General features: G+C 33.3%; 1 protein-coding gene across 1 annotated transcript in view; it reads right to left on the bottom strand.

Annotated features, from left to right (window-relative positions):
• The window catches only part of Klhl4 (kelch like family member 4), an 80913-nt gene that overhangs the window by 33392 nt on the left and 23649 nt on the right, over positions 1 to 23872 (bottom strand). The window contains exons 2-5 of the mRNA XM_004669605.2: positions 11320 to 11487; positions 10769 to 10905; positions 7548 to 7744; positions 4266 to 4478 (exon numbers count right to left, since the gene is read on the bottom strand). Of these exons, the coding sequence (XP_004669662.2) occupies positions 4266 to 4478; positions 7548 to 7744; positions 10769 to 10905; positions 11320 to 11487 (715 nt within the window). The remainder of the gene's footprint in view (positions 1 to 4265; positions 4479 to 7547; positions 7745 to 10768; positions 10906 to 11319; positions 11488 to 23872) is intronic.

The raw sequence follows: 23872 nt of genomic DNA, 5'->3' as shown, positions 1-23872 counted from the left end.
GTATACATTTACAAAAAAAACCCAGAGAAATCACAAAAATGTATTAATTATGCACTTAAAGATTTTAGAAAAATAAGCACAAGTCAAATTCAAAGTTAATACACACAATGACATAATCAATACCAGAGTAAAAGATAATGGAATGGAGACTAAACAACTTTATTTTAAAAATCAAAGAAATAAAGAGTTGATTCTCTAAAAAATAATCACAATTGACAAATCCTTAGCCAAACTAATAAAAACAAAGGAAAGAGCTAAATTAAATGAATTGCATTTAATTAAATGAGATACATGGAATTACAACAGAGCCAAATCAACTCCAGAGGAACATTAGTGACTACATTGGGAACATATTCCATACAAAAACAATCCTGAAAACTCTACAAACGATAACTTCCTAGACACATTTTACCTTCCAAATAAATTCAAGAAGATAAATAAAGGTTTACAGAGAACAATAATAAGCCCCAAGGTTCAAGTATTAATAATGTGTCTCCTAATGAAGTAAAAGCTAAGACTTGATAAAGACTCTTCCAAATTTTATCACTCTTTTAAGGATTTGACATAAATGCTTCTCAAACTGTTCCATACATAAAGAAAAAAGTGATAGAATGCTACCAAAACCATTCTAAGAAGACAGTATAATCCTTGTACCAAAACTAGATAAGGTTTCACCAAAAAAAGCAAACTAAAGACCAATTTCCCTAGTGAAGAAAACTATAAAAAAATCATTGAAATATTGGCAAACTGAATTAAACAACACATTAAAATAATCATACACTATTATCAAATTGACTTCCTGTCAGGGATTCAATGATGATTCAACATATATACATATTTAAATGTAATATAGAATATAAATTGGCACAAGTACAGAAGTAGCATGATTATTTCAATATATGAAAAAAGACCTTCACAAACTTCACCATTACATTAAGAAGAAAACACTAAGAAAGGGTTATATGACAAAAAATAACCTAATGTGATACTCATACAAGTACAATAGTGGCACATAGCCATGGTGGGAAACCAACTGCTCTCGATTTGGCTAACTGATCTGTTAAGTGGAAAGGAACCCATAGTTGGAGCTAGGAAACAAGTCAGAACCATATCCAACAATGAGCCCACTCTCCATTAAACTCTATCTAAAAAAGAGTGCTTATCACATTTACTTGGTATTAACTTACTCTCCCCCTTGGAGAATCTGCTTCTCTTTTCCAGATAGTTGCAGATCCTAAGGAGAGAATTACCCCTTCGTACCTCAAAAGGGCCCCAGCTGAAATTAAGAATAATTGGGGAAAAATGCAAGAATACTGTTTTCTTGGCGAACCTAGAACCACCACAATGGTGATGGACATAGACACAGAGAACAATCAACCCCTACCAAACCATATATCCAGAGAAGGCTCCCAAGACCTCAACACTGAAGCAGACCTGATGTGAACCCAACATGACTCAGGGAAATTTGCAGAAGAGGGGGTGGAAAGTATGTCAGAGCCACATTTTGGGGCATGACATTCAGAGACATTTTCTCCTACCCAGAACTGAAGGCTAACCCCACAAAGCATGAGCCATATAACCTAACAAGGAGGGTCCCTTTGGAGGGGGGAGGACAGGGAGGAGGCTAACAATGGTACCAACTTGACTGTATTCACTGACTACAGAAATTAAAATAAAAATAAATAAAAATAATCAGATTATAAAAGATAATTTTGTGCAGGGAAAATGGCTTAGTGGTTATGACATTTGCCTGCAAAGCCCAAGGACTCTGGTTCGATTCCCCAAGACCCATGTAAGCCAGATGCACAAGGGTCATACGTGTCTGGAGTTTATTTGCAGTAGCTGGAGGCCCTGGCATGCCCATTCTCTCTTTCTCTTTGCCTCTTCCTCTCTCTCTCAAGTAAATAAAGAAATGAAAAAAAAATAAAGTTTATATGAAAAGAAAGAACATATTTGAATGTAATAAAAAATGTAATAAGAAAGCCCTTATCCAAAAATGATGGTTAAAAAAGTGGTAATCCATATATAGCAAGATGAAAATGGATTCCTACCTCTCACCTTGTACAAAATCAATTCAAAATGGATCAAGGACTTTAATGAAGGTCTTAAATCTTTGAAACTGCTAGGGGTATGTATGCAGAAAATATCAAGATATAAGGATATAGAAGGGATTTCTGAAATTCCAATATCTGCATCAGTGATAGTAAGAACTAAAAAAATGGGATCACATAAAACTAAAAATATCTTCACAGTACAGGAAATGGTTATAGAAATAAATAGCCTATACAATGCAAGAGAATCATGCCAGCTAGAAAACTGACAAAGGATTAATATCTAGAATTTATGGAGAACTCAAAAATAAAATGAATAATCATTTGAAAAATAAATGGGGAAATTAACTGAAAAAAAGAAATACAGATGGTCAATCTACATCCTTATCCTCTAGAAAAATGCATATTAAATCACATTGTCATTCTGTATCACCCCAGTCATAATGTATGCACTGTATTTGGACATATAAACTAGTGCAGTTACTATGTAAATAAGAATTAAATTGACTCAAAAAACATTATTACAACTCTCATATGTTTCACCTACTCCACTCCTGAGAATATAATCAATTGGAATATGCATGCTGCATAAATATCTACATGCAAACACATTGTGAAAGCTTTACAATCACCCAAATAGGAAAACAGCCTAGATGTCTATCAACAGATGAATAAATAAAGAAAATTCCATTTTCTTTACCCAGAAAGTCCACAATAGTATCATTTGCAAGATAATGAAAAGAACTGATTACTATGACAAGATAAGCCTTAGCCATAAAGGTAAACATCATATTAAACCTAGGTTTAATCAGATATATATATATATATATATATATATATATATATATATATATATATATATATATATATATATATGTCCCTTCTGCTATCATGTCTTAAATATCTGTGGAAACTAAGAGGACAGCAAAGGCAAATATAGTTGTCACCTATGTATTAATTTTCAAGATAATATTTTACTGCAAGACATACAAAAAGTAATCAATGCTGAAATTCTGATAAAGACATGATCATTATGCTAGCATACTTTGGACAATACTAACATTTAATTTTAAATTTTGTTATAAATATTTATTTTATACCAATTTTATGCTTTAAAATGTTACTGATGCACTAAGTTGAGATTAGAGTGTTTTAAAATATTTTTATTTATTTATTTGAGAGAGACAAAGAAGCAGAGAGAGAGAGAGAGAGAGAATGGGTGCACCAGGGCCTCCAGCCACTGTTAATGAGCTCCAGATGCATGCACACCCTCATGCATGTGGCCTATGTGGGTCCTGTAGAGTCAAACCTTAACTGCTAAGCCATCTCTCCAGCTCAAAGATTAGAGTTATTTTGATGCTAGCAATTTGAACACTTTAGCTAAACTCAATAAAAATTAAGTGCATATTTGCAATATAGTCTTATATTTTATATAAATAGTACTTAAGTTATATCAATTTACTAGAGCTCACTTATGATAAATGCAAATGATATAATCATATAGTCAGACTGCACTGACTGGATCTGAACAAAAATGCACATATTAAACTTCGCTCAAAGACAAGCTAGTTTTGAATCATGACCAAGGGTATTTGTTTTCAGAATCATCTCTGCTATAATCCTTCAGTTTTGCACATCTGATGAGGGTACCATTACAATGATACTCACAAATCAGGGTTTCTGAACCTTTCAATGAGTCAGCATTCATGTGTTGGGCTACATTCTATTCTGGCACACATGTGGCCTATGGGCCACAGATTTGAGGCACTTGCATGGATCTGAGACCATAAAGCATTCTTTCAAATATAGCAAATATAGTAGATAATTGCCCTTCTTAGTAGCTGTTATCCAGTATCTGACTTCTTCCTATTACCTCTCATGGAAGGCTATTATGCTTACTATATAACACTTTACCTAAAATGTTACTAGGAAAAGAAGAAGAGCCTAGTCATTTTCTTGCCTGAAACAGTGCTATTTGTCAAGAGATGGCAGTGAAACAAATACATTCTGATATTTAAGGAATACTTATAACTTTGTAAAAACCCTTCATTATTGATACATATTGTTCATTATTGAAGCATATCTATTGAAGCATATACCCTATGAAGTAAATCCTGTGACTACTATTTATTAGATATTTATTAGAAATAAATAATGGATTAGTGCCTAATAGTATGCAAATGTAATAAACAATACCTGTGTAACAATCCATACCTGTGGTGAAAGTAAGGGTAGTCTGATGTAAGAAAGCAGCATTGCCAGATCTCGTTGCCTAGTCTGAGCATCATGACCTACCCAATGCATTAGAGCATTGAAAATGGTTTCTTCATCAGGTACATTAATGTCATCACTGCATAGAAGTTTTGAAATCTCATTAGCTGGAAGCAGGAGGAATTCTTGGTTCTTTACAACCTCAATGAAATGTTCCTAGAAAAGAAAAAAAAAATCTACTTGAGAAACTTCTTCACACATTTAAATAGGAATGCACTTTACTTTGTTATCAGAAACATGAGATCATTCTTTTTTATATGCTATGATCCAAGTCTCCCCTCTGTGATTTTGTTATATATTTCATCAGGCATAAAATTTCAAACAAACTGTGTTTTAATTTTTCTCAAAATACCATCATTGTTTTTAGCTCATCTGTATTTAGAATGCTAGATGCATGTATGTATATAAATACCTATTTAGTATTCAGTAAATACTATACTAAACAGGTATAGTAGGAGCAGGTAAGAGAGTTTCTGAGATTTGGGACTCTGAATCAATCAAATGAGACCTTTACACCTACTTTTTTTTTTTTTGGTAATTTATAGAACTAAGTTGAGCCAGTAGCAAAATTATCCACACATCATGAAACTGGTAAGTACAAAAGGAAGCTTTGATGCAATAAAGGCTTAAGAAAACAACAAAACAGGAAACTCATGCTTCCCTATTAGCACCATCATATTTAAACCATGTAACTGTATTAATATGTTGAAAAGCATCACATATCACACTCCCTTTTGTTTCTTTTCAAATAAAACTTTTAAAAAGTAAAAGGGAAAAGAGAGAGAGGTAATCTCAGATATGTCTATATAAAATTTACCCAATGTCAAAGTGGATCATAGTCTATTAAATATGACTACAATTGAAAGGATTAGAAATGGCTTATATAATGACAAGGTTATAGATAAATACAAATAAATGAGACTTTCTCATAGAATGTGTTAGAGTTATTACCATATGAGAATATTGAAAATTTCTGGACAATATACAGAAGCATTGCAAAGCATGGAAATTACCACATAGTATAAATTTTAAAATATATTATATATTTTAAAGTAATTACATAGGACAGTACAGTATCTAGTACAGTAGACAAATTTTTAATTCTACCAAAAGATTAATTTTATGCTTGTGTTTAGAAATATTTTTTTCCTAATTTCAAGGTAAAAAAATTTACTTATAAATCTTCCCATTAGATTCTTTAGTTCTTTGTATTAATTCTGTTTTTATTGATGTGCCCTTAAATTGAAAAATCTATAAAACATAAAATTCTTACTATAGTTTCAGTACTTTTACAACTGAGATGGTTATCTTATGTGTCAGATTGGATAGGTCATGTAGAGTTCAGAGATTTAGCTGAATCTCATTTGCTGTATGTCTGAGAGTGTATTTCTATATAAAATCCACCCATACTAAGGTAAGCAAAATGCTCTGCTAACTCATAGGAGTATAAGTAAATCCCATATTTGTCTAAAATTATTCTTAGACATTTATTATCAGCATTATTATGCTAGCAATACATTATGGCAAAATACTACTATATCAAGTATTTTAATCTATTTCATTATACTGTAGCCTTAACAGGTACTAAAATAACTGAGAAGGGAGATTAAGAGAGAAAGCACTATTGCATTTTTATGCATTTCCTGCCTTAACACTAAGTTTGTGACACAAAATAGGAAAAGGAAGCTATGTTCATTTTAAGCAACAAAAATAATTCAAGTTGTTTATCAGAATGTATTTTGTCTGCAAGCATAAGATACCAGACAGGAAACTGTTAATACTTAGTTCAAGAATTTAAGCAATTTAACAGGAAGTTTTTGTGTTTGGCTTTTGTGGTAGGATTAACCTTTGAACTACATGACTGCTGTTCCTTTAGATTACATAGTATCTCTATTTAGGAAACAGGAATATAAATAACATGATTAAATGATGCATTTTAAAAGGCAATCTGTTAGAATTTGGCTCCTCACATCATGGTATTGTTTTAGGAATATGTTTGAAGCTTCAAATTCTGAGCAATGAATTCAGGTGGGAAGAAGAATGACAAAAAGTAAGAAACTTTTAGAGAATAAAAATTTTACAATTTTGAATTTTTTTTTTGAAAAAAATCTTTAAAAATACTCTTTATATGCATACTTAACCTAATGCTACTTTCTCAACAATTTTACAGAGATTTATCTATTAATCACTTGTACTCAATTACCTCTTGTTTTCAAATCTTAAATAAATGGTGTTCTTTCTTTTGTTCCAAATATACATGTTCTGATTGGGATTCACAAAGATCCACCTCTTATGTCATTCACTTCTTAAGATTTAAAAATAAGTTCTTTTACTTTATTGCATCAGGGAACCAATAACAAATGTGGCAAAAGCTTTCCCTTTTTCTGGTGTCCAGTTTTCTTGTGTCCTTAGAGCCTATATATCCCATGATTATTTTCTGACTGAATAAAGCTTATTCTAGCCTATTCAACATATTATTCCTGTCTATTTATGTTCTGATTTAATATTGTATAATTTCTAATAACATTAGAAGTGAATCTATAGCAAAAGAACTAAACTGAATATTGTTTTAAACCACACCACAAAGTTTCAATAAGACATAGAGTCAATTCAGGAAAATTTTCAGTCAACTACTTTGATAGTTCTTTAAGGAATACAATTATACTAATCCATTACTGTTACTTTTTCACATGGAGCCACATTTAGCTTTCATTTTAAATCATAATTGATATAATATTACAAAATAAATTGCTAATTATGTAAAAAATCTGAGAAGTAATTTATTCTGTACTGTACAGTAATAGACATACAGATTTGTTCTATTTGATATCAACCAATATTTTCATTTTTTAATATTTTGAGCCTCAATTAAATATTTTATTTGTAAAATGTAGATTTTTATTTATTACTTCTTGTATAAACACATATTTATATCTAATATGTATAATATATAATGTATAAGTCACTGGGACATTATATCAATTTTTACTATTTGGTTTTATCCAAATTGTTACTTTTTTTTTTTTTTTTCGGTTTTTTGAGGTAGGGTCTCACTCTAGCCCAGGCTGACCTGGAATTCACTATGGAGTCTCAGGGTGGCCTCGAACTCACGGTGATCCTTCTACCTCTGCCTCCAGAGTGCTGGGATTAAAGGTGTGTGCCACCACCCCTGGTGGTCAAATTGTTATGTATTTTTATAAGACAACTCGAAGAAAAGGACTTTACCATGGTGTACTTATGTGCCACATTCTGGAGCTCCACACAGCCCTGGGCATCTCCAAATGACCGAATCCCTAAGCAGTTTGAAGGATGGAGCTGCTTTATGAGGAAACTGCAGCAGACATCAATGACCTGAGTCAACTGCAGGAGACATGCTGCAGCCAGAATATTTTCAATGGTATCTTCTTTCAATTGTAACACACCTAGATGGTTTGAAACAGTTTACAGTGATTATATGAAACATAAATTAAAACCAAAGTATGCTAGTTAGTTTTATGTCATTTGAGACATCTTTCTTGCTGTGTGTGTGTGTGTGTGTGTGTGTGTGTGTGTGTGTGTGTTTGTGTGTGTAATGTCATGGGGGAATGTGTGTGTTATCTATGGTACATGCATATTTGTATGCCCGTCTTGCACCTCATGAGTTTGACTGTGGTGAAGGATGCTTGCCTGTGAGCCAAACATCAATTGTCCTCCTTCATAGCTCCTCCACTTATTCTTATTTGAGCCAGAGTGTCTTACTTAAATGGGAGGTTGAAGGATTTTAGAAGCCCAAGTGGTTTCCCAGTCTCTGCTCCACATTACAGACTGAGTTTACAGGCATGTGTTGCCATACCTAGCTGTTTATGTGGGATCTGAGATTCGAATTTGCAATATTGCAGACCCCTCCAGTTCCACAAGCTTGCACAGAAAATGCACATAACCATTGAACTTCTTCTCTAGCCCCATCTATATTGTTTAATGTACAATAACTCCTCTAGTGATATGGTTTGAAGTTGACAAATACAAAGGAGTCTGTATTTGACAAATACAAGGCTGAAAGGAGCCAGACTAGATTATCCAAAATCACTTTATCAAATGAAAAGTGGCTAAAACATTACAAGGAACAATGGCTTATTCAACTTAAGGTTGAATTTAAGTTTTATATCAACATTTCACATACCTATGTAATTGCATCAGCTTAAATGTGCATTTTAAATTGTCAATCATATTTAAATTGAAATGGAAAAAATTTCAACATTATGTCTCAAGGACAAACATCATATAATATATTGAGATCTATACAACAATGCACACACGAAGACATCATTGTTGTGCAAATAAAGACACTGGCAAATAAGAACAGTAATAAGTTCTTTATATCCATTTTTGTAAATGCATTTATTATTGGTAAATTTGTATTGGCCCAAATGTCATGCTCAAAATTCACTTTCACATTCTTTCAAAATGAAGAAAATACTACAGTCAACAGTTGAAGAAATGCTGCTATACTTACTTGATTTAATATAGAAAGATGAAATTTAAAAAATGTGGTAATGAACTTTTAGAAAATTATCAAGACCAAATTAAATCACTTAATTTGTAATCTTTCTTTTTATTTTAGTTCAAGCACTATTATGTCCTTACTGAAAACTTTTAATAAAATATATTGCTGTGTTTTATCATTCTAACTGAACTAAAGAATTTATTAATATTTCTTTAAATGGATTTTATAAGCAGTATAACCTTATTTTTCTTATTAATATATCTTAGCTAATATATGCTATGTGGTTGCAACCCCTAAGGGAAAAAATGTTTTATTCATTGTGACTTACTTGACACTTAATAAAACTACAAAATTTATAATTACATGGATACATGGATAAGGAGATAGGGAAAGAAACAAAGTCAAAGTAGGAATGAAAGAAAATGCATTTAGGTTATAGGCAAAAGAAATAGTAGGGGTAATACAACAAAATAGGCATTGAAACAAAGTAATCATGAGAGCTAAAATATAAAAAATGCACATAAAGATTTAAAAAATCAAAAATAAAAGACACTGAAATAAAAGCAAAGTTTAAAAAATATGTTAAGGCATCACTCAGTATTCCTGCATTCCCTGAACTGTCTCATGGATATAATTCCTACCTCTCTATGTCTCCAGTTCCAAATATTATGATCAGATCAGTCTGTGTAGAACATATCAGTGGATAGAATCCAGCTACCTGTGGAACTGAATTCCTGCCCACACATCAACAAAATGTCAGTTAACCCTTAGGAATTTCTCATCCCCCAGCATGTTCCCCCCCCCCTTTCATCATAGTTCAAAGCTAGCTTCCATCTATTACATGTGCTTGGTTGGTCAACTTTTCCCTATTTGGATTTAAATGTCCAAGGCTCTGGTGTGGCCATAGTTACACCTGTATTTATTTTGGAAGGAGGATATCTTGTCTTACCAAGATTCTAGATGTCTTTCTGCCAGCATCCACAGACTTAGTTTAAGTATGCTTTCTCCACTGGGTTTCAATTCAGGTCCACCTCTGTGGAATGTGCATTTATGTCTGTGGTTCTTAAGATATCTTTCTCTTAGGGAGTATGGGGGATGTATTTTGGAGATATGGTTTTACAGTGATTTCTTTTCCCACCAGAGTGATGATTGTAATTTCTCTTGGGATTTCTTCCCTTGTAAATTCAGCATGCTATGCTGTGACTGGAGAATGGTAATGCTGGGTGGTTTCCTACCATTTGTTTCACATAGATTGTGGATCATTCATCCAAAATTTTATTTTTACTCTCTTGGCTCCTAGAGGTTTTTCTCTTTTTTATTTATTTTTTTTTGAGGTTTTCTCTTTTGTTTATATTCTCTGAGCAAGGAGAAAGAAGTTTTTCTTTGTTCCCTACAAATCTTATTTAATCTTCTAGGTCTGAATCTGTTATTTCCTTTATAAACCTAACATGTAATATTTCTGAATTTCATTTCATTTCTCACTGTGTGCTATTTACTGTGATCCTATCTTGCTTTCTGATGCCTCTCATCTCTTGGGAGTCACAGCTTAGAGGATTTCTCTCAGATTCACAGGAATTCTACCTCACCATTATCTATTTCTACATTTGTTTAAGATTGTGAATAAATAGGACTTTATTTGTATAAACACGCTGTTTAAATATATAATGCAAGACTAGAAAATCTAGCGTTCACTGTTTGTTCACATAATAATTAGCCCACACTATTGAAAAGATATATTTTTGTGCTAAAGTATCTCTCTGTCTTTATGAGAATAATATTACCATCATATCATTTATTTTTATTACAAAGTACTGAGTTTAAGTCATTAATCTACCTGTCTACCATCTTTGGAAAATAATCTAACTGCTGTACTCTGCAATTTCCTTATATGTAGTGTGAAAATACCAAGATGACTTGTTGTATAATGCAGTTTATTCTGAGCTAGTGCATATGAAAGACTTACCTGTGTACGCATACTGCACCAAGGAATTCAGTGCATTTGGATCTATCCCTTCCATCCTGACTTCTTCTTGTTTGGCTTCAAGCACATCATTAGTAAACATCGCAGCAAAATAATCAGACACTGCACTCAGAACCAACCTAGAAATAGAATTATTTCATTGGCACTTACATCAGTTGATAATCTCATAGAAAAATTATGAAATGCTTTCAGTAAGCTTGTAAAACTTCTCAGTTTGTTTACTGCCAAAACTTTCACAGATTAATAAAGTGTATTACTGTTAGAAAGTTCAAGTAAATAAAACTGTCTCCTTTTAGAAAGTTTGTGCTACTTTATTCTATTTCCCTTATCTATCTCTCTGAAGTTTTACTCTTTTAAATATTGCATAAAAAGGAGAAAAATATTGTATAGTAAAATGGATCAAATTATACTAACTTTTTTTAATGTTTCAAAAAACATAAGTTCTTCATATTCCAATATATACTCGGATTTTTGTTTGTCTTTATGCATACCTGTCCTCCCAGTGAATATTATGTTTGCATAAGGATATTTACCTATGGGCTGGTATTCGGAGAGGTCCAGCAACTAGTAGCACATCACACAATTTCTTTTCCTTTAAGTAGTTCTCCATTTTATGGAGTGTTTGATCAGCATGGTTTATAGCTTGAAAGTGGCCATCAGACTTGGTGGTATTCATTTCTTCAGGATGCTCTTTACATAATCTAAAATTTAAATTAGATTGAGAATGTGGTTTCTCAATTATTTTACAACCTTCTTAGTGACATGAACAAATCTAATGAAAATTTAGCATGCCTGATAAACAAAATATGTTGGATGAGAATGGTAAGACCCTACCAATGAAGACTGTACACACTTTGGTGGCAAGAAACAAAGAATTTAAGCTGGAACTGAACTGGAAGCTTCCTCCTCATTGACTAGTGTCTATAGTGCTATTAGACACAACAACCATAAACAGAACAATTATACTGAAATAAAGGTATGTGGGCTCTCTCCTTTTCAACATATCATATGTCTGTGCACTTGCCCATGTTCTTCTGATGAACAATGGTGCAATGTGTACATGATGAGATGATATTGGAATGACATAGACTTTGTGATATAGCCAGAATATGTAAATTTGACATGGTTATAAACATTGTGATATCACTATATTCAAAACAATAACTAAAATGGCTGAGTAATGGCTAAATCAGACAAGCACAGTGGATGTTATGAATTAAACATGTTCTGTTCACTTCCCCGGTGAGACAGTGGAATTGTACAAATTCCATCACACTACTCAGAATGGCACACAATTAACAACTTATGGCTTATTTCTGGAACTATTTATTTTGAACCATGTTTTACTGTAAGTAAATAAAACCATTTAAAGAGAAACCACAGATGTATGAAAGTATTCACATATAAAACTAAATAGATCATAAGCCAAAAATGTATACAATTATATATTGATAAAGAACTGTGTCAGAAAGATGTACCAATTGTAAACATGTGCACACCACAACAACACAGGGAAGAAACATATGAAGCAAATATGCCAGAATTATCAGGAGAAGTAGGCAATTGAATACAATATAGAGACTTTATCATCAACTTTCATCAGTAGAACCAGCAGAAAAATATTTTATGCAAATCAAGAACTTGAAACATTCTAAGTGAGAAGACCAACCAAAGTTTTTTAGAATTATGCATACACTAAAAATTACATGTTCATCTCAAGTACACATGGAATATTCTCCACGAACAAATTATGTTAATTTAGTAATAAGGCCTACAGAATTGAAAAGTATGAAAATATACTGTTTATTTTCTGACCACTATGGAGTAAAATTGGTAATACATTGCAAAAATGGTATATTCACCATTATGTATGAATTAAATAGCATGTACATAAACAACTATTGAGCTAAATAAACCACAAAGGAGATTTTAAAGTACTTCAGGCTGAATTAAAAAGAACATAGTAACCATAAACGTATATGAGGTAGTAAAGACAGTGATTAGACAGAAGTAACAGTCATAAACACACAGAAAAAGGAACAGAAAAGCAAACAGACCTCCGGAAGGATATCATAACGATAATAGTGGAGATAAGAGAACAGAAAAAAATGTAAATCCATGAAACTAAGAGTTTATTCTGCCTGAAAATCAAGAAAAATATATGAATATGTAGCTACTGAGTAACAAAAGAAGACAAACCAACAAAATCTGAAATTATATAATAGATATGACTATTGTCCCTATCAAATGAAGAATACTAAAAGAGGAGACTTTGAACAATTGTGTGTCCAAGAAGAAGTTATGTATTCTCAATGAAATGAATATATTTCAGAAATGTGAAGATTACTCAATTAACTCAATAAGGATTGGAAACTCTGAAGAGGCTTAGAAAATTAACTGATTGAATTTATAGTCTAGACTGGTCCCACAAAGAAAAAGCCAGACCATGGACACCATGATAAATTTTACCAACTTTTTAGTAAATAAATACATTAGTCCTCAATTATTTCTAAAAATTAGGGAAGAGGAGTGAACACCTCTCAACTTATTCAGTGATACTATTTGAGACTAGCATTATTGTGGTAACAAACAGAGATGATCATAAGGAAATACATTTAAAACTTACTCCATGAACAGAGACAAAAATACAATCAAGCTTTGTTCTGCTTTCCTGATTGAATGGCCCCTAGGTTCCCAACTCCCATATCACCTGCTTCAGAGGGTGTGCAAATGCATGGAGTGAGTAGGCCAGATTGCCCTGTCCACCTTTCCTCCCAGCCCCTTTGTTCTGGTTGGTTCCCTGCCTGTTGGCTTGGGCTGTCTGGACCCCAGGAGCTTGCTGCAGAAGCAGGCCCCTTGTTTGGGTTTCCTGATTGACTAGTCCCTGGGTACCCAAATCCCTGTTCCATTTAGTCAGAGGGTGCATGGGCCACTGTAGGAAATGGCCTCTTGTGCCTGGATCTCTAGCTTCCCAGCTCCTGTTCCCCAACCTCTGATCAACACGTGGTGAAGAGTATGTGCAAGTGGAGTGAGAAGGGCAAAGCTCCCACTTCTCAACTTTCCCAGGTACCTTTGATGTACTTGCAATCTCCACAAATACAGTTATAATCACCTCATACACCAACCTGGTTTATATTTTTTTTTTAAATTTTTTATTTATTTATTTGAGAGCAACAGACACAGAGAGAAAGACAGGTAGAGGGAGAGAGAGAATGGGCGCGCCAGGGCTTCCAGCCTCTGCAAACGAACTCCAGACGCGTGCGCCCCCTTGTGCATCTGGCTAACGTGGGACCTGGGGAACCGAGCCTCGAACCGGGGTCCTTAGGCTTCACAGGCAAGCGCTTAACCGCTAGGCCATCTCTCCAGCCCCTGGTTTATATTTAAAACAGAATACCCACTGCAGCTCCTACAAGGGCAAATACTTGCTTCCCTCTTAATAGAATAAACTTTCTCTCCAAGAAGGGTAGACCACAATGCAAATAAATGAATGAATGAATAAATAAATAAACAAAACAGAAAACTAAGATCTCCACCAAAAATTCCTAGTATCACAATGAATGACTCCAATAAAATCATAAAGAAACCAACAGAAATTGGATCCCAAAATTAAAATATAACAACAAATGTGACCCTCATTAAAATAATTGCAGAACCAGAAGCAAGCCATCAAAAAACAACAATCGCATAAACAAAATTAAGTAGATCCCTTAGAGCACTCTACTTTTGAAACTAGGCTTAGCTTAATTGAAGAAAAACTTAGAAGGCTCAAAAAGATATAAATGAATTGAAGGTGAGTCAACAAATGTAAGATATCAATAACCGGTTGACTAACCTTAATAAAGTCTTGATGAATGAACTTGAGGAAGCATCAAGAAGATCAGATCTTTAACTGAAATCCGACCTCAAAAAAGAGATGGACATAATGCAAAATAAGACAACTGAAAACAAAAGTCAAATAGAGTTTTTAAAAACCTCTCCAGAACCCCTCACTAACAGAGTTACTCATGTGGAATACAGTACCACTGAGCTGGAAGACAAAATAGAAGAAATTGTTAAAGAGTTCAAAAAAATCATGTTTAACAAAATTGAGGTAAGTGCAAATGGCACATGTCCACTAGGTGGCATAGGCATCTGGAGTTCGATTGTGGTAGATCAAAAATGGGGGCTGGAGAGATGGCTTAGCATTTAAGCGCTTGCCTGTGAAGCCTAAGGACGCGGGTTCAAGGCTCGGTTCCCCAGGTCCCACGTTAGCCAGATGCACAAGGGGGCGCACGCGTCTGGAGTTTGTTTTCAGAGGCTGGAAGCCCTGGCGTGCCCATTCTCTCTCTCTCCCTCTATCTGTCTTTCTCTCTGTGTCTGTCGCTCTCAAATAAATAAATAAATAATTTTTAAAAAAATTTAAAAAATGGAACCTTGGGGCTAGAGAGATGGCTTTGCAATTAAGGCCTTTGCCTGCAAAGCCAAAGGATCCTGCTTTGACTCTTTAAGACCACATAAGCAGATGGAGTTCATTTGCAGTGGCTAGAGGCCCTGGTGTGCCCATTCATTCCCTCTCTCTCTCTCTCTCTCTCTCTCTCTCTCCCTCACCCTCTCCCTCTCCTCTCCTCTCTCTCTCCCTCTTCCTGTCTCTCAAATAAATAAATAAATATATTTTTTTAAATGTAGCCTTCTGTCTGCTGTCTTCACGAAAATCACCTTACCACTATCATCAATAGACAGATCACCCAAGCAGAAAATCAACAGGGAAATATCAGAGATAAACAACATCATAGATCAACTAGACATAATGAACATCTAAAAAACTTTCCACTCCAGCTCTACAGAGTACACATTCTTCTCATCAGCACTTGGGAACTTCTCCAAAATAGACCATATATTAGGCCATAAAGCATGCCTCCATAAATTTGGGAAAACTGAAGTAACTTCCTGCATCATATCAGATCACAATGCTTTAAAGCTAGAAATTAACAAGAGACACATTAGGACCTCCACCAATTTGTGGAGGCTGAACAACACACTGTTCAACAATGAATGGGTTGTGGAAGAAATTGTAAAATTCCTAAAATTGAATGATAATGAAAACACAATTTACCAAAACAATGAAGATATTTGTAAGGAGAAAATTCATAGTGCTACATGCATTCATAACAACCCATAACAAAGACAATGAGATACCAAATTAATAACCTAACTGTTCTCCTAAAGGCATTGGAAAAACCAAGAATTCAACCCTAAGAGCTCCAGATAAAAAGAAATAATTAAGATCAGAGCAGAAATTCATGAACTGGAAACTAACAAAATAATTTAAAAAATCAATGAAATGAAGAGCTGGTTCTTTGAAAAAATAAACAAGATTGATAAACTCCTGGCCAGTTTGATCAAACAAAAAATGAAGAAATCTCAAATTAACTAAATCAGAAATGAAAAAGGAGAAATCACAACAGACATCACTGAAATTGGAAGAATCATTGGGACATACTTCCAAAACCTCTACTCCACAAAAAATTGGATAATCTGGAAGAAATGAATGAATTCCTAGACACATACCACCAACCAAAACTATACTCAGAGCCGACGAATCTCCTAAACAAACCTATTACATTCATGTGAAAAGGTAATCAAAATCCTCCACAAAAAGACAAGTTCAGACCAGATAGTTTCTCAGGAAAATTCTATCAAACCTTCATTGAAGAGCAGAACATAACTTTTTTCAAACTGTTTTACATAATTGGAGACCAGGTAATCCTCCTCAACTCCTTTTATGAAGCTAAAATTATCCTAATACTAAAACTGGATATAGGTACAATAAGAAAAGGAACTATAGACTGATGAATTTAAATTTAAAAATCCTTGCAAACTGAAATCAACAACATATCCAAAGCATTATCAACCTTGATCAAGCAGAATGTATCCCAGTGATGCAGTGATTGTTCAACATATGGGAATTCATCAAAGTTATATACCACATAAATAAATTTAATCACTGGAATCACATGATCATTTCAATTGTTGTAGAGAAGGGCTTTGAAAAACTACACCACTTCATGATCAAAATGCTGGAAATATAGGCATGTCAATACAATAAAGGCTATATAAAAAGCACCTAAAAAGCCGGGCCTGGTGGCACACACCTTTAATCCCAGCACTCAGGAGGCAGAGGTAGGAGGATCGCCGTGAGTTCAGGGCCACCCTGAGACTACATAGTGAATTTTAGGAGAGCCTGAACTAGAGTGAGACCCTACCTCAAAAAACGAAAATATAAAAATAAAAGATAAAAAATAAAAAAAAACAAAGCACTTAAAGCCCAAATAATATTCAGTGGAGAATGACTCAAGGAGTTCCTATTGAGATTATGAAGAAGACAGGGGTGCCCGCACTCTCACTGTTGATCTTCAACATAGTACTAGAAGTACTTACCCAAAAAATAAGACAGGAAAAGAAAATAAAAGGGATACAAATTGGAAAGGAAGAAATAAAGTTAGCCCAATTTACAGATGAACTAATCCTGTACATAAGTGACCCAAAAGTCTCCTTTCTTTCATTTTTTTATATTAGATATGGACTTATTTTGTTTGTAAACATCACATGTTGTTACCATCCTTTCCCTCCTCCCTGCCCATGGAAAACCAAATCCCAAGAGTATTTTAAAAGACTATATAGGCAGTTGTGGTGATGCATGCCTTTAATCCTAGTATTTGGGAGCTTGAGTTAGGAAGATTTCTGTGAGTTCAAGGCCAGCCTGAGACTACATAGTGAATTTCAGGTTATCCTAAGTTAGAGCAAGACCATACCTCAAAAACAAACATAAAAATAAGACTATATAGAATAATAAAGTGGGATTTATCTTACAAAAGTTGACTCAACTTTCAAAATTCAGCCAATGTAGTAAACCCACCATGTGAAAATATTGGCAAAAATGTATTTGATAAAATCCAATCCCTCCTAGCTGGAGCAATCAATTAGAAGCACAACAAATATATTCCCAAATTTATAAAGTTGATTTATGAACATAGAAACTATCATCCTATTTAAGGATGAACAAAATCATAATGGGATATTACCACATGCCTCATACACTGTGGATTATAACAAATTAAACTGAACAAAGTAAAAAGGTACGTATTGGCAGGAATTTCAAGAATTGAGAACAGTTATAAATTTTGAGTAAATCTGTCAAATGATGTCAATTTGGAAAAAATTATTGGCAGTACCTTAAAACATTTACTAAGTGAGGACTTGTAATTCTAGGAATATACTCAAAGAAGTGAAAACAAAAGTTCAAGTAGATAATGTTCACAGTAGCATATATACAATATAGTCAAGACAGAAACATTATATATCCATGTATTCATAAATGAACTGAGTAATATATACACACAATGAATATTTTTTAGTTTTTTATCATTCTGCTAATTTTATTATACTATATTTCTTGTGATCCAAGAAACATAAAAATATTCTTTTTAAATTTTTACTAAAAGGATATAATATTGCATTTTACTTTCTGGCAGTTTAATTAAGGGATATGAATAAAAAATCATGTAAGTACAATTTTTATTTTGCTTTATAATCAACAAATATGTTCATATAAAAACAGAAAAAGGTGCCAAACACACCAGATGTTTACAGTGTTGATATTCATATCTCACATCTAAAGATTCAGTGTACTGCATATAAATAGGATTTAACCAAAAGCACTTCCTAGCTCTATTCTGCTGAACATTTTTAAGCCAATGGGAATGGGTAAGAAATGCTTTTGTAGTTTCTTATTCAAGAGAATATACACAGGGATGTTTGTTCTTACAGCATCTGAACTGATCATTTAGTTTTTGTAATGACTGAAATTCCAACATAGTACAGGGGAATCTTGAGGACATTATGTTATAGCAAATTAAACCAAAGGTTGGTGATGTTACTGTTGCAATTTTCTTACCTAGTGTGCATAAAGACTGGGTTCCATTCCCAGAATTTCATACAGTGAATGTGGCTGTACATGCCTGTAATGCTACCTCAGGATATAAAGTTCACAGACATTCACAGCTACTAAGTGAGTTCAACAACAGCATCAGTTATGTGATACCCTGTCTCAGAAAAGACTAAGTCATATAATGCAGCAAAAAACTGAGGTTCCATACATATTATATATTTAGAAAAGTCAAAATCATAGTAATATGTACTCTAAAGAAGCTTTTTATGGTTCATAGGGGTTAAAGGAATGATATTATTATATCGTGGGTTTAAAGTTTCATTTGGGGGTCATGAGAAACTTCCAGTCTTGAATAGTGTGTCAGGATGCCTTTACCGAATGCTGGGAAACCATGTAATGTTGTAAAAATGTGGGGTGATGCTGGCTAACCTAGGTGATAGATACAGAAGTCTCAGAAGCTCTGGGACAAAGGATTCTGTGGTCCCACGCCTGTAGTACATGTGCCTAAGGACACTGCTCTCCACCTCTAATATATATATATTCCAAGCACTGGGGAGGCTGAGGTAGCTTGGATTATAGGTATGTGCTACCACACCCAGCATAGATACTATAATTTTAAGAAAGGAAAATTAGAAGTGTAGGCAATAATATAGAGAAATGGTGGGAAATTTGGTATACTATTAATGGGAAGAGGATACACACACACACACACACACAAATGCATATATATATATCTCAAATGATTAGCAAAAGACAAAATACAAAACCACCTCAAATCAACTGATAAGTTGGTAAATGAAATGATTAAAAACTTTGTTGAGCTCATCTATCATGTTTAAGGTGCATTATAGAGGTGAGTAGGTTGAGAAATTCTCCTTTCTGAAGAATTTCATAATTTCCAAGCAAGAAAAGTAAAAAAATGAATATAGCAGTTGCATAAGTTAAATTAATAGACTTGAGAGGAAAGAGTAATATGGTTTTAAAAAGATGTTTGTTTATATACTATTCAAATAATATGTCAATAATTTAGAATAATGACTGTTATTTAGTATGGAACAGTTGGTCTGTCATCTATCTATCTATCTATCTATCTATCTATCTATCTATCTATCATTAATCTATCTGCTATGAGTCAGATTTCATGAACACATTATTGAGTATGAAAGACATTACTCTAGTCTATATTCAGTCATGGAAGTCTAATGATATAAATTCAAAAATTACAAGTATGATATGTATAATGACAAAGTACACTGTGTTCTATGAGTATAGTAAGCTATGGCAACCTCCTCTTGAGTCTCAAAATTCTAGAGAATGGAAGCCATAAGGCCCTGGTAGAACATAATAGGTCCACAAAACTCAGAGAGAGTATGTAACAATATGATGAATGTTTTTGTTTATTTGGTAAGAAATTATGAAATTTATTTAAGGGTAATTGTTAATTAGAGGAAGGCTAGAAAGACTTAGGTCAGAAGGGAATTTTTCTCTTTGCCCAACAGAAAAGGGAGATCAGAGAATAGAGAGTTAGTGAAATCTCTTACTCTGATCAGAAGCTGAATTTTAGTTTTGATAAAGCATGGTGGGATGAGAGTTCTCCTGTTCTTGGGACTTATTTCTGTCTGACTACCTATAAAAAGCTACCTTGTTCCTGTTTCTTCCTCACTAGGCCAGGTAAGTCTGGATTTCTGTGTTTGATTTTTTCAAGGTAGTGTCTCATTCTAGCTCAGGCTAACCTGATATTGCCTCTGTACTACAGGGCTGCCCACAAACTCATGGAGGTCCTCCTACCTCTGCTTGGATTAAAGATATGCACAAACATTCCCAGATAATCATGGTTTTTTAAGAAATGGAACTTAGTTTCTATGTTTTCTCAAGGAAAATAGAAGCTTTATAAAAAGGCTTAACTGGATTTATATGTTTATGCATCATATTATTGGTAGTCTATAGAAGATGATTAAGTACATGGAGTGGTGAAATAAGTCAAGAGGTTGAAAGATTTAATATTTAGAATTTGAAAAAGGTAGAATTTAATAAAACAGTCTACAAAGGGGTTATGACAAACTGCTGCTAGGGAAAATTGATATTATCATTTTGTGCTTAAGTAACAATGCCCAAGAGTAAAGTACCAAGTTCATAATTTAATAAATTCACTAGAAAGTATAAATTATTTAAAGTTTAAGTCAAATCTTATCAATATTTTGATCTAGATGAACTCTCATGGTACATATTTTATAATCTAAAGATCTAAGACTCTTCTTATAAGTCTGTAATATTTTCCATATATTATGATTCTGTGAGCTTCAAAAGTTAAAGTATAGTATATAAATAAATTTATAATCAGTTATAAATCCTATAGTTAAAAAAAAAAGTTTACTTATTACATGTGAGTGTATTGGATCTCCAGGACCTCTTGGCATAGCATGATAGATGCATGCATCACATTTGGTGTCCAGCTTAGGTGGGTGGCTTGGAAATTGAACCCAGGCCTACAGGCTTTTTGAGAAAGCTGCTTTAACCACTGAACAATCTTCCCAACCCCACCACAAATACCCTAGAGTTGTATACTTTTATAATGTACTAGTTTATGCACTTTATAGTTTTATAAATTTTACTTTTATACTAATGATAACTGCCTTATCAGTCTCATTAAATGGTTAGGTTAAAAAATCCTGTTTTAGGTGGCGCACGCCTTTAATCCCAGCACTTGGGAGGCAGAGGTAGGAGGATCGCCGTGAGTTCAAGGCCACCCTGAGACTACAGAGTTAATTCCAGGTCAGCCTGGACCAGAGTGAGACCCTACCTCGAAAGAGCAAAAAAAAAAAAAAAAAAAAAAAAAAATCCTGTTTTAAACCACATTTATGCCATGTGACAATTTTTTTTAAAGTGCTTGTATATGTTCCTTTTGAAAATGTAAGCACACCAATTGATATGTTCCTATAATTTTGTCAAAATAAAAAGGATGTCAATAGTATAAAACAAATGAAATTTATTTACCAAATAGAAAGATCAAAGCTGTTTCAGAGATTTTAACAGTCGGCTAATGAGTGAGTTATTTAGCAGTATAACACAATATGTTGTCTCAGTATTGAGGAAAAAAAATGAAATGGTTCACTTTTACTTGATTTAGAAGAAATCCCAGCATGAAATGGATACACAAAAATAATAAGATGGTGTTGCTAAGTTTAAAAGTGGTTAAATGTTTTAAAAGTTTCCTTTCTGTAATATACCATATTCATTCATTCATTCATACATACATACATTCATTGCTTTTTTAGCAGTCTCCAGATATAGCTTGTGAAACATACATGTATGCTATTTATATTCTCCCAGGGATCAATTTTACATAATTTTCCTGGAAGTATTTTTATCCCTGAGTGGTTTATTGATTCATTTTTCTTGTGCCTTTGTGATATGTATTGACTATTTTTACAACAGTGACTCTGAGACATTCATTAGCTTAACAATCAAACATGTCAGAGAAAACTCATGTAGAACAGAGTATCTACTGTTAGCTTCAAGGACAAGCTGATGCACTGGCTGGAGAGTAAACTTTGGCTGCCACCCACAGCAAGAAATCACATATGAGCAACAACTTGAAGTTTTATTTCTACTTCTATATCATAGAATAACATTGTTAATGTGAAAAATGTGTTGTCCTTGATAAGCATGGGGTACTTTAATAAAAAGAAAACATTGTTAACGTGGAAATATATGGTTCATAGTAAGCATAGGGTTCTTCAAGAAACTCTTCTTCAATTACATGTTCTTCAAAGGCTTTTACATCCCTTATTCTAGATAGTATTTACTTAAAGAGCTATTGGAGAGTAAAAGCATATACTGAAATAAATATTCAGTTTGCCTTCTTTTCTGTTCCTCTGGGAGTAAAAGAAAATGTACCATTAGTGTATCTGTGTAATCCCTAAATTCATAAAATAATTAATATATGTGAAGCTCTAAGAGAAGTTTGCTCACTCACTTCTATTAACTCTCTTACCCAGTCCGTTTTAACCTTTATGTTTATATAATCCAGGATTGCTGCTTTTGGATGCACTAGTTTTCATACAAATGGACATATACAGATAGATGAACATTATGTTTCTGACATCTACTTAGAAATCTTTATTTATAATGCTCTTTGATCACCAGGAGGTTTCATGGCTTAACATATTAAAATATACTTTAAGAACTGCTATAATAAGGGTTAAATTTCTAAAACAAATCCCTAGAAACAAGTTTTATGCAGTAGAATGCATCACCTAGCATGCAGAGCAAATTAATTTCTATCCTTGAGCACTTAAATTTTTTGTATAATTTCCATAAGCCCAAGCAAAAGAATACATGTTGCCATAACATATAAAAAATAGAAGCATACAAGCTCATTGTGAGAGACACTTAATTCTGTAAAAAGTGTACATATGTATCTATTTCTTGGCTCATTGAAATAATCACTATTGTTTTAATCAAAGGACAATTCTTAAGACACAAATGCACAAATGTATACTTTAGAAATGTTTCTTTTAATGACTTTCAATGAAATATTGAGGCAACAAATTAATTATAAATTCTGTAAAATCATTTTTCTACATTACCACATTCTAGGATTGATGTATTTTGATGAAGCAACTTTACTTTAGCATATTTGGAAATAATCCTGAGAGTGTAAATTAGCATATGTCTTAGATGATTGGCTTTCAAACACCGAACAAGTCTATTCATTGGAGCTACTGTATCAGCAACTTCTTGTAATTTTTTCAAAAAACCCTAAGTCCTTGAGCCACACCCCAAATATAGTGCTTCAATAAAGCAACATTAGGCTTAGGGACTCTTTAAAATAAAAACAAAACCTAGGTGATTTTTACAAACCACTCTTATTGTGTCTTGTAAAAATTATTCACTTCAGTTACACTTGTAATGAATGTTTCAAACACAAATTCAGATTTGAATTCTCAGATAAGATTCAGTTGAAAAATATTTACTGATCATGTTCTGTGTGCCAAATAAGGGGAAAATGATGTAAACAAGATAGGCAGAATTTACTTCTTGTGTGTTACACTTAAGAGTGAAGAGAGAAAGAGAGAGAGAGAGAGAGAGAGAGAGGGAGAGACACCAGTAAACAAATATGTATGTTAGATAATTTCAACAATGACCGATGCTAGGAA

Source organism: Jaculus jaculus, chromosome X (genome assembly GCF_020740685.1).
Source record: "Jaculus jaculus isolate mJacJac1 chromosome X, mJacJac1.mat.Y.cur, whole genome shotgun sequence".
In the NCBI taxonomy this organism is placed as follows: Eukaryota; Metazoa; Chordata; class Mammalia; order Rodentia; family Dipodidae; genus Jaculus; species Jaculus jaculus.
Note: the sequence above shows the minus strand (reverse complement) of the source record. Positions and strands in the feature narration are given on the sequence as shown.